The following is a 12,508-nucleotide window of genomic DNA, read 5'->3' on the forward strand; positions in this document are numbered from 1 at the left end:
AACCATAGAGCTCATGAGAAGTCTCTCCTGGGACTGGCCAAACAGAATTTGTAAAGTGGAAGTGAGGACTCTTTCTTATGGTATAACACTGACCAGAGTTTGGTCTTTAAACATGAAAAATATTGAAAAAATATAAAGTGCTTACTAACTGGGCTGGCATTTAACAGTGGTTAATTTGCTTAATTTAGGAAAAAAGTCATTTTGTTGCATATCTCAAAATTTAACCCTCAAAATTTGCCACAAAATAGGTATGAATACTTCTAAGAGACTCAGGCATTCCAAAGAAATATCAGTCAGGTTCCAAGTCTCCATGAAAGTGCTATGAGCTTGAGAAGCTCCTTTTATATTCAGAAAAGAAATTTCAATAGCTGAGGATGAAAGAACCAGAAAGGAAAGGGTGGGGGGATTGGGGGGAGCCAGCTTTGCACAATATCCTCTGCTTTCCCACAGACAACAGGCTGCCTTAAGCATAAATCTTTCAGAGTATTCAGTAAACATAATCTCAACCCCAGACCTCTCAGGTCTCTCTGTTCAAGGAGTAAAGATCTTCATATTCCATTCAAACAGTAAAACATCTAAAATGTCTTACTGTTTACTGAGCTTTAACAGAAAGAGTGCCCCCTGGTTCTGTGCAAATGCACGTACCAAAGTAGGTCAACACTGCTGTGCGCACTCCTGTGGAACTGCTATCAGTCCAGCAACCAAAAAGCTTTAGTCATGTGGTGTGCCCTGCAAAATGGCCTTCCAGGTTCCTGTGGTAGAGATACACCATTATGGAAAGAGAACCCCATTACTGCAGAAATACTTTTATTTACTAGAATGCAAGCTCAGGAGCGATTGGATTTTTCCTGGTTTTCCTTTTTCTTTTCCCCTGTCTCTGCTGTATGGTGAGCACTTTAGAATACAGGTCAGCAAACCTGGGCCTGCAAGCCAAATCCAGCTGGTGGATTTTTGTATGGCTCATAAGCAACAAATGGCTTTTACATTTCAAAATGCTTGGGAAATAATTTTTGAAAATATTGTGATACATGACAATTAAATGAAATTCAAATTTCAGTGTCCATTCATTGAGTTTCATTAGTACCCAGCCACACTCATTTGTTTACATTATGTCTAGAGCTGCTTTCACATGGTACAATGGCAGAGTGAAGTTGTCGTGACAAAGACCGTATGGCCCACAAAGCCTAAAATATTTACCATCTGGCTCTTTACAGAAAAAGTCTCATGACCCTTAGCCTGGACGAGACTACCTCATAATAGGCACTATTTGTTGAATGAATACAGCCACCCTACGCAAATGGCTATCGGACCTTACTCATCTCTTTTGAGCAACAGCCCATATCCATTACAGACCACTAGCTGAGGGTACCAAACTGGGAGTGAACTGGATTATTATTAGGCTGCGATTCCACTGAAGCTCACTCACAAAAAAGTTTCTGGAATAAAACATTCTTTCAGGTGTATAAAACTAAAGGTGAAGCCTTACATTTAGAATATACAATTACTTGTGTTTGCCTTGGTTCTTTCCCTTGAAAATCCTGAAGACTAGTTTTTATGTGGTTCTTCCAAAAGTCTCCTAAACCTCTGGTCACAGATAAGTACTGACAGTAGGACGAAAGCAGGGCATATAGGAAAATCCATAAAATCATTTGCAGAGAGACTGCAAAATATATCACACAATAATTGACTAACCTAGACTGTTACCACTTTTGGGAAGTTTCACTTAGAATTCATGAGAACCCCTACCCAGTTCCAATGCAAGAGCTCCTTCAGAACTTGGGCACTAGGGAGTTTGATTCAAAAACTGATCAAGGACAGATGACTCACAGAGAACGGAGGGCAAATTAAAACCATAAACAAATGGGAAAATTTCTTAATTCTCATACTGAGAAGCTGTAATGATCTCAAGTGAAAAGAAACATAATTGTAGGCACTCAGATATCTTAGTGACTAAACCATAAGAATGACAATGGAATTTGTATAGTATAATCTTATTTATTAACAGAGATTAGCATATCATTCTCAGTAAGTAGAATTTAGAGATAAATATGGAGTACAGAGGTTTACTTTTGTAAAACTACACAACTTCTTAGTGATAAAGTTGAGACTGTAACTTAAATCTCCTCTAAACTCCATGTTTGTCTCCATTTTTGTTTGAAAGTGGTCGCTGGAACAGATCATTGTGGTTTATTGTGTACTTCTCCAGCTTCAACTCACACTACTGTCTTGCACTTTGTTTTGTACATACTGAATCTATCCTCTTAACTTTTGTTTTTGATAAACTTACCTTAGAACAGCACTTTTAGATTTACAGAAAAATTGCAAAGAAAGAGTTCTTATATAGCCTACACTCAATTGCCCTATTATTAACATCTTACATTAGTATGGTACATTTGTTACAATTAATGAATCAATACTGATTGATTAATGAATCAGTACTGATCAGTCAACCGAAGTCTATACTTTGTTTAAATTTCCTTAGCTTTCACGTAATGTCCTTTTCTGTTTCAGGATCCCATCCAGGATATCACATTACATTCAGTCATGTCTCCTTAGGCTGTTTCTCACTTTCCTTGTTTTGATGACCTTGACAGTTTTGAGGAATACTGGTCAGGTATTTAGCAGAATGTCCTGCACTAGGGATTTAGCTGATATTCTTCTCATTTAGACTGGATTTATGAATTTGAGGGAGGAAGATCACAGAGTTAAAGTGTCATTTTCATTGTATGATATCCTGAGTACATAGTATCAACACGACATAACTTTTGATGTTGACCCGGATCACCTGGCTAAGGTAGTATTTGTCAGGTTTCTCCACTGTAAAGTTAATCTTTTTTTTTTCTCTCGTTCCATACCGGACTCTTTGGAAGGAAGTCACTATGCACAGCCCACCCTTAAGGAGTGGGGAATTATGTTCCATCTCCTTGAGGATGGAATAGCTACATAATGTGGAATTCTGCATGGGAAACTTTTCATTTATTTATTCAATCATTTATTTATATAAGCATGGACTCATGGATATTTATATTTTGGGTTATAATCTATAATCCAACACTAGTTTATTTTGTTGCTCAAATTGTTCCAACTTTGGCTACTAGAAGCTACTCGAGCCTTTTTCTTTGCTTCCCTTGGTCTTGAATGTTCCTTTACCTCTTTTCAGGATTCATCTGAGATGGAAAATATTCCTAAGTCCCCTATCCTGATCCTAATCTCCCACCACTCTAGATTATATATTTTTCCGGTACATCTAAAATGTATGTCTACTATGGTACTTACATATTTATACTTATGTGTCTCTCCCACTGGACAATAAACTTTTTGAGGGTAGTGATTACGTCTTATTTATTTTATATGCTTAGTATATAGTACATAGTGCCTCACTTACACAAAGCAGGAGCTCAACAAATATTTCTAGAATGATCACTATGATTTTCTCTTTAGTCCAAGAATCCAGGAGTGCCTAACATCTTAACCAGAAGCCACAAAGGTGTTGGTTACTAACTGCTCTGGTAGGAATTACAAGGTGCTACTATTGTAAGTATTAATGTCAGTCATGAAACACGTGTAATACGATAGGCTCAGGATCTAAATTAACACTTCTGCATGTCTCATTTCTAAGTAAGCAGACTTTTCCTGAATATTAATCCCAGTTACATGGGCATAATTACATTAAGGGCAATGACAAATTACCTTTATATTTAGAACCAAGGGTAGGCAGCTTCTAGTTTTGCTTAGCTTAGAGAAGTGGTGTCCTCAAAACAGCACACAGGAATTTGGGTCATGAGGTTCCCAAGTGACTTGCTGCTGGTTGAGGACTGCATAACCACTGAAGAAATAAATTTGCTGAGTTGCATTCTTTGTTGTCAATACATATTATGAGAAGATGACTTTAAAAATCAATGAAGAATCTTCCAAGATATAGGAGTTAAGAGGAACTCTAATAAACTGAAACAGGTTTTGAGGTTGGATCATGCTAGTCCAAGCCACCATTAACTCTTGACTGATCACCTTCCTAACTGCACTCTTGCCCTCATCTATCCATTTACCATAAATGAGATTGTGTCATTCCATTTAACACTTCCACTTAACTGCTTTTATAACAAAATTCAAATTTTCAAGCATGCCCTAGAAGTTTCCACATATCTTTCGGGCTCCTTCACCTCTTCAAACTCATCCCACACTCATCTCTTCCTCGACTAGTAATGGTCCAGCCATGCTCATCTTTCTGAGGTCGTGGCATGGTCCCATAAAATTTTTGATGTCTAGTAGCTCAATCTTCTTACAAGAACTTTTCAAAGTTTTTCAGTCCTTAGTGTTTCTTATGCATGAGTTCTGTACCTAAGAACAAAGGCAACTTTGTCTAAGAAACCCCTACAAATACACTGAAATAAAGATTAGATAAAAACATAAAAACCCATATTCTTCATGAGTTAAAGCTTTTTTGGTGTTAAAATGTATATTATCTTTAAGCTTTAGTTAACTAATATGTTATTTTTCTAAGAAACAGTAATATTTGTTTTTGACATCCTGCAAAGACTAACTCAAATTTTAAAATGGTTTCTATTTACAAGGAAAAGAGTTAAACACAAATTTAAATAAAACAACACTGCCTTCTTAAAATAATAAGTTATTAAAAAATTGAGTCCCTTTGATAACTAAAGGTACCTTACTGCAACCTTCCAAATGTATGAAAATTAACATAACCATACAATGCTGACAACTTGAAATAAAACAAAGAGACCAAACAAAAACCATAATAATCTGCTATTTAAACACATTCAAAGAGGCATTAACTCTCTGCTTCTATTTTGATGTCTTTCTGGACATATCTGCCTAAGTAAAGTTCTTTACGTGAACAATCTACCTGTGAATATTCTTTCTATATTTTTGCAAAAGGACATTCATTAATCTCAGAAAAAAGTCCAACTGACATGTTCTGGTTGATGACAAGTGTAACTTTTGAATGACAGTGACTTTTTCTCTCAGAATTGAGTCCAAAAGTTATCAGGTTCTTAACTCCCAGAAGTTAGTTAAGATATAATTGTCTTGAAGCTCTAAAAACTGAAAAATTTCACTTAAGTTTGAGGCTGACTCATTTGGCAGTAAAAACTGACCTGAACTAATGCAAGACTATTTTTTAGTCTGTATTAATCTCATATAACATGAACATTCATACATTTTGCTGCAGAAATATTAATGTGTTTGAAAACAGTATTGCTCCAGACTCTGTTGGAGGGTGTTATATAAAACATAGTGTATGTACCCTATTACTTTCCTAAAAGTCAGAAAGTTCTAAATTCCAAAACGCATTTGGCCCAAGGGCTTCAGATAGTGAAATGTGCACCTGCAGTAGGTTTCAATAATTTTAAATAGAGGGACACATGGGATATTCTGATCACCCTTATTATCCATATACTTGTCACACCAAGCTTTTCCAAGTGTCTATTTCTATAAAATACATGTGGCATAGAATTCTGTTTATATTTTTTTCTAAAAAGTGTTCAGACTTAAAGTAGCTCAAACAGAAAGCTTCACATTACTTTTGCTTGACCTGCTACTCTTAAGTTCTTTCCTTTTACAAATTGAAAACAATGTGTGAAACTAACTAGACAGTCTAAGAGATTATATGGCTTGGAAATTTGGATAATAGGGCTTCAATTTCTTTTCCTCTAAGTGAGAGCCTGGCAAACCATGGTCTGTGGGCCTCCACCTATTTCATAAATAGCGTATGCCCATTTGTTTATATATGGTCTGTCTGTGGCCGCTTTTCTGCCACAATGGCAGAGTTGGGTAGTTGTGGCAGAGACCATATGACCTGCAAAGCCTAAAATATTTACTATCTGGCCCTTTATGGAAAAAGTTTGCTGACCTTTGCTCAAAGTTGATCACCCCACAATGGTACTAACACCTATGACTATCATCTGATAGCCATGATTTTATAAAATAAGTTGGTTTGTGTACATTTAGCGTTTATTTAGGGCCTTATGGGTAACATTTCAAAGGAAAAGACAGAGATAGCTGTCACAGACTGATATTCCCTTTCTGTTTGAATGTGGTCTCAACAGGTCAAAATGTTAGACCCTTGGCCAGATCCAGAGGAACTGAGGAATCGGCTACTTGCTGATAATATAAATCTGGTCAGAGAATGAAGGGAGAACTTCATAAAGTAATTAATCTTTCTACCTACTGTAAACATTAAATTCACAGAAAGAATCCATATACTTTATGTTGATATGCATAATTCCAAAGAGGTGGGGAAATATGGACCTTAAAAATTATTCATCAGTATATTATACTATAGTTCATGTGTGCTACTTCTTGAAAAGATAAAATTATCTCTTGCCACATTGGACAAAAAGTTTCCCAGCTCAGCTGTGGCTCAATAAACTTTTATTATTTTTTGTTATTTATTTTTATTCAAAAGAATTTGTTTCCCTATCACAAAAATTAGATAACCATACCACCAACAGCAGCAAAGTCCATAGAGTTACATGGATGGTGGAGAGTTCACTGGGTATTCCCCAATGTCCCAAAGGTCATAAAGGAGGGAAAAAAAGGAAAAGAAAAAAATACTCAAAACAAATCCAAAACCCATGATGACTTTGGGGAGAGACATCACACGACAGTTTGTCTTCTCTTATTGTCAGCTGCAGATGTATTTCAGCCGGATCAAGTACGATTCAACTTGAGTAAACCCTTCATACCAACTCTAGCACCTAATAGGGAGAAAGAAGAATCAGTATAATAAAATAGTTTTAAAATATAGGAAGAGTTTAATCAGTCTTTATTATATTGTAAATGGAGAACCAAATCAAGTAGACTTTTCCCAACTGCTTTGGCTAAAATCAAAGAATTTGAAGGGATCAGACATTAATCCATTCTTACTTTCAATTCAATAGCTGCATGAACTCTTTCAGATTAGTTATCTCCACAGTCAACAAAGGAGCCTTCAAGATAAACTACATAAAACACATAGATAAATGAACTGACTGATCCATAGCATGAATATAACATTTTTGGAATATTATGTTGGTATCTTTCCACATTCATAAGAAAAAGTTTAAGTATCGCTGTTTAGAATTTTAATCCATTTATTTCTTGCACTGATAAACATTTTATAGTGATCAAGGTATACACGACCTAAAATCTTGTCTTTTCCTATTGCTTAATTTATTTTCTAGTCAAGCATCTGGATGTTGAGATATTTTGTTAGCTATTAGACTTAAAGTAGTACCATATCATACAAAAAAGCTGTGCTAAAACTAAAAATAAGAATTATACTTCAATAAAGATGTATAAAAAATAAATAAAATAAAGAAGAAGCAATGATCAGTTATAAAAGGAGTAGAAGAAATGGCTGAGAAAGGACATTGAACATGCAGACAATTATGAACACTGTCAAAAAGGATTATGTTAGATGGAGACTGTAATTCTAGGTGGCAAAGAATTAAAGGAGCAACTTATCTTCTGCTGTGCTAAGGCCTGACTTATATCTGTGCTTTCATAATGCTTTTTGTCTTTACATTTGCCAAGCAGGCTACTTTACATAAGAGGTCAATGCTGTTGAACAAAAATCTTAGATTTGTCGCTGAGGCCCTATAAGTATGTATGTAGCTTTGAGCTTTCTGTAGAAACATTAGCAATCCCAATTGCCTCAAAGGCCAAACTTGTTGAAGAATACAGTACAGCTTTTTCAATACATGTCTTGCCATGAGAATAAAGTAAAGAAAAACTGAGAGACTATAGAGAGCCACTTAAAACAGAGATTCCAAGACCTTCTACCATCTTGCTTGAGGCTTCCAGAACACAGGCTTGGCTCTCTAATGAGGCTTTCCAAATAGACAAACTGGCTGCATAAAAAGAAGTATACCATGTAAATTAATTTGACTAGCTAACAGTGCAGTTCTGCTTTGAGTTTGCTCATTTCATCTCTGTAGGACAGTGTGTGAGGCTTGGATTTGCTCTCTTGGCTGCTGGGTCATTCTCCGCTCAGGATGAATGGAAGGAAGCCATGGCAAAATTAATGCTAACTGGCAGGAAAATAGATACATATTATTTTTAAAAATGCATCCTGACACTTCTGTATCAGCAGAGAATATGTGGAAAGAACTGGTACCCACAGAATAAGTGCTAATCAAATCCATGTACTAAAAACCTCCTCCAAAATGGTGTTTTATTTAAAAGCTCACTGCTTAGCTCAGGATTTATTTATCCAATGTATTGTGCCCAAGTGCTGAATATCCAATGGTATAACTAGATAAAATTTTTACTGCCTTGAACTCCTAACTACGAAGAAAAGTATGTGGAAAACTATATATGAATTTGGGAATGATACTGTGAGCAAAGAGACATGGAAGTTTTCAGATTACACCAATGGCATGATCACATGATCAATCAATTTTCAACAGAACACTAGAATACCTTTTCTTTCCCTAGCAACTGAGCAAAAATCTCCTTGTCATGGAAGAGAAGGAAGAGAAACGCGAGGAAGAGAAGAGTAAAATCAGAGTAAGACATTTTAAAACCTGGTGAACGTCTAAGCATCTGCTGCTGTATCTTGGATCTTGTTCCCTGAACACCCTGTGGGGCAGCTGCACTGGCGTGACAGAAGCTCAGCAGTGCTCGCCCCACCGTGAATGCTTAACAGTCTTCATCTGTTTTTCATCCTGACCGCCTTTCAATCTCTTCAGCATTCGTATAACCTCTAACAAGTACTATCATCTTCCCCATAGTTGCAAGCTACCTATTCTTTTCCCCTTCAATCAAAGCCATTTCCAAGCAGACAGAGACCCATGATTTGGCATGCTCTCTAAGGCTTAGTACAACTCTACATTTCCATGTTATAGTTATAGTCTGTTATAGCCTAAAAATGGAGATGTATAAAATAGCTTACCTTAATTGTACCCTGACTGTTAGCAGCAATCAGCACATTGGACTCCTAGAAAAGAACAAGAACTTTTAGAGTATAGAGAAGGATTCCCTGGAGGGCAGTCCAGGAGAATAATTTAATCTTCATCCTTCTTTCTTCACTTTACCCTAAGACGCCAATACAATCTAAACTGGAAAACCAACTTTAACATGTTTTTAACTACGAATTATAAATACAAAATCCAATATTTTGAGGATTAAGTTTTAATAAAAACAATTAAGTTGGAAGCAGAGTAGGAAACTTTTAAATGTAAAGAAAAATAGAAACAGATTGCCACTAGGAGGAAAGCCAAGAGAAACAAAGACTGAAATAAAAATAAGAATAACTTGAGAAAAACAAAGTACACAATCCTTTCCACAGAAAACTCCCCCTTCATTCACTTTCTCCCAAAAGACACCAGTAATTGGCATAAATCTCTATTGCTAGCTATTTGGTATTAGAAAAACAAAAGAAAACAGAATGTGAATATTCATCTGGGAGAAAGAAGGCTATCTTTCTTTTTAATTATTCTATCACTCACTATATGCATTTTTAACAACCTTGGTGATTACTTGAAATAGAATGCATGTGGTAACATATTTTTAAAAATATTCTAAGCCTTAAGAAAAAACTATCTCTGGAAGGTAGAAGGGTAGAAAAAGAAATAGACAAGACTGAGTTTACCAGAGAGAATCTCATTGAGTAGGAAGAGCTAGGACATGCCTTCCATTGGAAACAGTCTAATAGGCTCTGAGCTTGGGAGTATAGACAAGTCTTTTCGCTTTTAAGAGCAGGCAGCCAGAAGGAAGTAAACAGACTCAAAACTGCCATAGAGGCCATATGGCTGATGGGAAGACCAAGCCCAAATAATAGCTTTCAAAAACAGAGAAAGTGGTCAAACTTCACTGAAGGATAGGATCTGTCTGAATACCCTACAGGTTTCATCAGAAAGTGATGAAGAGAAGAAAGAAAACTCTTGATCTGTATTCTGGGCAAGTTATTTCAGCCAACTTGAGTTAAACCTTAGTTTCTTTGATACAAGGCATCTGTGCTCTGCAAACTTCTACATTTCTATCTTTTAACTTTCTCTTTGATTCCTAGTACAGTTACTTTTGAAAAATGCTCACCTTGTTGCTACTGGTGAAGAGGAAATAAATAATTTCTTCCACTAACCCCCAAATTTGGGGGATCAAAATATTCCTTGAATGCAGTCAGTGGTGATAGCATCAATGGTCAGTTGTATCAAGAAGGAATAAAGACATGTTTCTTCTGGAGGCAGGCATGGGAATTGCTGATGATGGAGTTTGGAACACACAGCCCCCAAATATGGCACCGTGGCATATTGAATATTTCAAGCCAAAGGAGTTTGAGAAAATGGCAGAAGCAGGAAGGTCACTCTGACCTCCCATATCTCTCACCCTTTTCCCCTAAAACAGGTCATAAAACCCTCCTGTGGGAGGTACCCTCCCTATAACCAGAGTAAAGGAGCATCCTTATCTCCAACGACAGAGGAATGCTACGAAGAATCCAAATAAACAGGCCTTGCCAAGTTTCCCCACAGCTGACTACTCCTGAGTTCAATTACCTCACAACCCTGAACCTATCACATTGCTACATGACTACCCACTCTTCACAAATACAGCAGAAAATACACAGGTCTATATCCTTGGGTCTTCTTTTCCTTAGGAAGGCTCCCACGTCATATAAAACATATTAAATAAACCTGCATGCTTTTCTCCTGTTTATCTGTCTCTGTCAGCATAATCTTCCAACCCAGCCAAGGACCCTAAGAGGATTAGGGAAAACTTTTTCTCCCCTACACTGATATTTTCCTAGCTGAGCTTTTCCCTTAGATCAGCACATGTATTCTTGAAAATAGTAACACAGGTAATATAACATTCACTAGTAGAATTAGTTTTAATATCTACTTCGGGGAATTATGGGCTATCACTGGGGCTGAATGTGCATAGAATTAATACTTCCATATTGGGGAGGGTGTGTGTGGTTGGAATAAGGGATATTCCCAAATGCCCCTTATTTAACTACTCTTTTAGTAAACTGAGTTCAGAAAGAGTTTGAGGTATCCTTAGGGAATATAATAACTCACTCTGAGCTTCTCCAGAGGTGGAATTTCTAAGTCTGCCTCAGAAAACAAAAAGAGGCACTGTGGTGTAATGTGGATTTCTTTCTAGCAAGAACTTTAAAGAAGCTGTTTTACATTACAACTGCCACCAGAGAACCCAGAAATGATTCTTCTGTGAGCACCATCCAGAAATGAAGCTACAAACAGATCAATCTAGTTTCTGTTTGAAGAAAGACTCCTGTCTCCAAGAAAGCAACTACCATCATTAGATGCTGCAGTCACCAAGAATTGCTCCCTCTGCTATGGGAACACATAATGTCAGGATAACGAAAAATTTATAAGCCAGAGCTCTCTCTCTTTCTGCCATTTTGGTTCTAGTCACCTTTTAATACAGAAGAAGGTAGAAAAACGTGGTGGAGATGAAGATTCACCCTGAGGGTAAGGGGGAATCCACTTCTGCCAGTTATAGAGATTATGAATGACATAAATTTGTAATTCTTAGTGGAAGAATGTTTGAAAAATGTGATATATTATCATACAGTATGAAAGAGTATGCTCAATACATATTAAAAAAATCTAGTTAGATCACCACATAAGAGGGATTTGAAGTCTGTACAATTACTACACTAAACCCAAGAAGGAAGACATCTGATGACTACCCAACATAAATAAACGATGTCTTTTTATAACCCAAGGACTATTATGGCATTAATAGGTGGCCATATTAGGTGCTACCAGAGTTAACTCTAAACACCTTTTCCTGTGGAGACAGATAAATATCTCATTTACAAATAAGCCAACGCAGAAAGTGATTGCCCAGTTGGAATCGTCTTTTAGGACTAACATATAGGTGACAGAGTGTCCAAGGAAATTTTAGAAACACTCAAAACTATTCAAATTAACAAACAATGAAAGAAAAATAATAGCTTCACTTCTCAGTATGCCCCTCCCTCCAAAGACCATGAACTTATTAAAAAGGGATTTAGGATTAAACTGTCTTTCAGATAGCTAGATATCAGCTTAAGATAAATGAATTTTTACACACAACAGAAAAACAAAACCAGGTATTTTACTTTAGCATAGAGGTACAGAAGTGATATGTACAAGGTTATCACTGTAGGTTTTGAGTGATTCTTGTTTGCATTTTGCATGACTAGTAACTCTTAGCTGTAGCTATACCCTGCCAGAGCCCTAATGTAAGTTCTGGTTGAATAGGTTGCTTTTACTTGCGAAATAAAATTAAAATGCCTGCCAGTAATTCTCATTATTTTCTCCCTCTTTCTTGGAAACAGGCAGTTTTGCTGCAAAGCCCTCCTCAAGGTTAAGATAATAATGCAACTACTATTTTCTTCTTAAGATAAAGAGATTAAGAAAAGACAATGGAAAAATTAGCAGCAAGTTTTTTATAAAAGCAGAAGACACATACATAAACATATACCAACTTGCTTATAAAGTCAGAGATATATGTCAACTTATACTAAAACAAAACTAGCATCCACTGGAACAGTTTCCTCTTT

At 36.4% G+C, this 12,508-nt stretch overlaps 1 protein-coding gene across 1 annotated transcript in view; it reads right to left on the bottom strand.

Annotated features, from left to right (window-relative positions):
* Positions 1-6,396: 6,396 nt before the first annotated feature.
* The window catches only part of COP1 (COP1 E3 ubiquitin ligase), a 276,923-nt gene continuing 270,811 nt past the window's right edge, over positions 6,397-12,508 (bottom strand). Inside the window, exons 19-20 of the mRNA XM_065880802.1 lie at positions 8,894-8,938; positions 6,397-6,716 (exon numbers count right to left, since the gene is read on the bottom strand). Of these exons, the coding sequence (XP_065736874.1) occupies positions 6,699-6,716; positions 8,894-8,938 (63 nt within the window). The 3' untranslated portion in view covers positions 6,397-6,698. The remainder of the gene's footprint in view (positions 6,717-8,893; positions 8,939-12,508) is intronic.

The sequence above is a fragment of the Phocoena phocoena genome, chromosome 1 (genome assembly GCF_963924675.1).
Source record: "Phocoena phocoena chromosome 1, mPhoPho1.1, whole genome shotgun sequence".
Taxonomy (NCBI): Eukaryota; Metazoa; Chordata; class Mammalia; order Artiodactyla; family Phocoenidae; genus Phocoena; species Phocoena phocoena.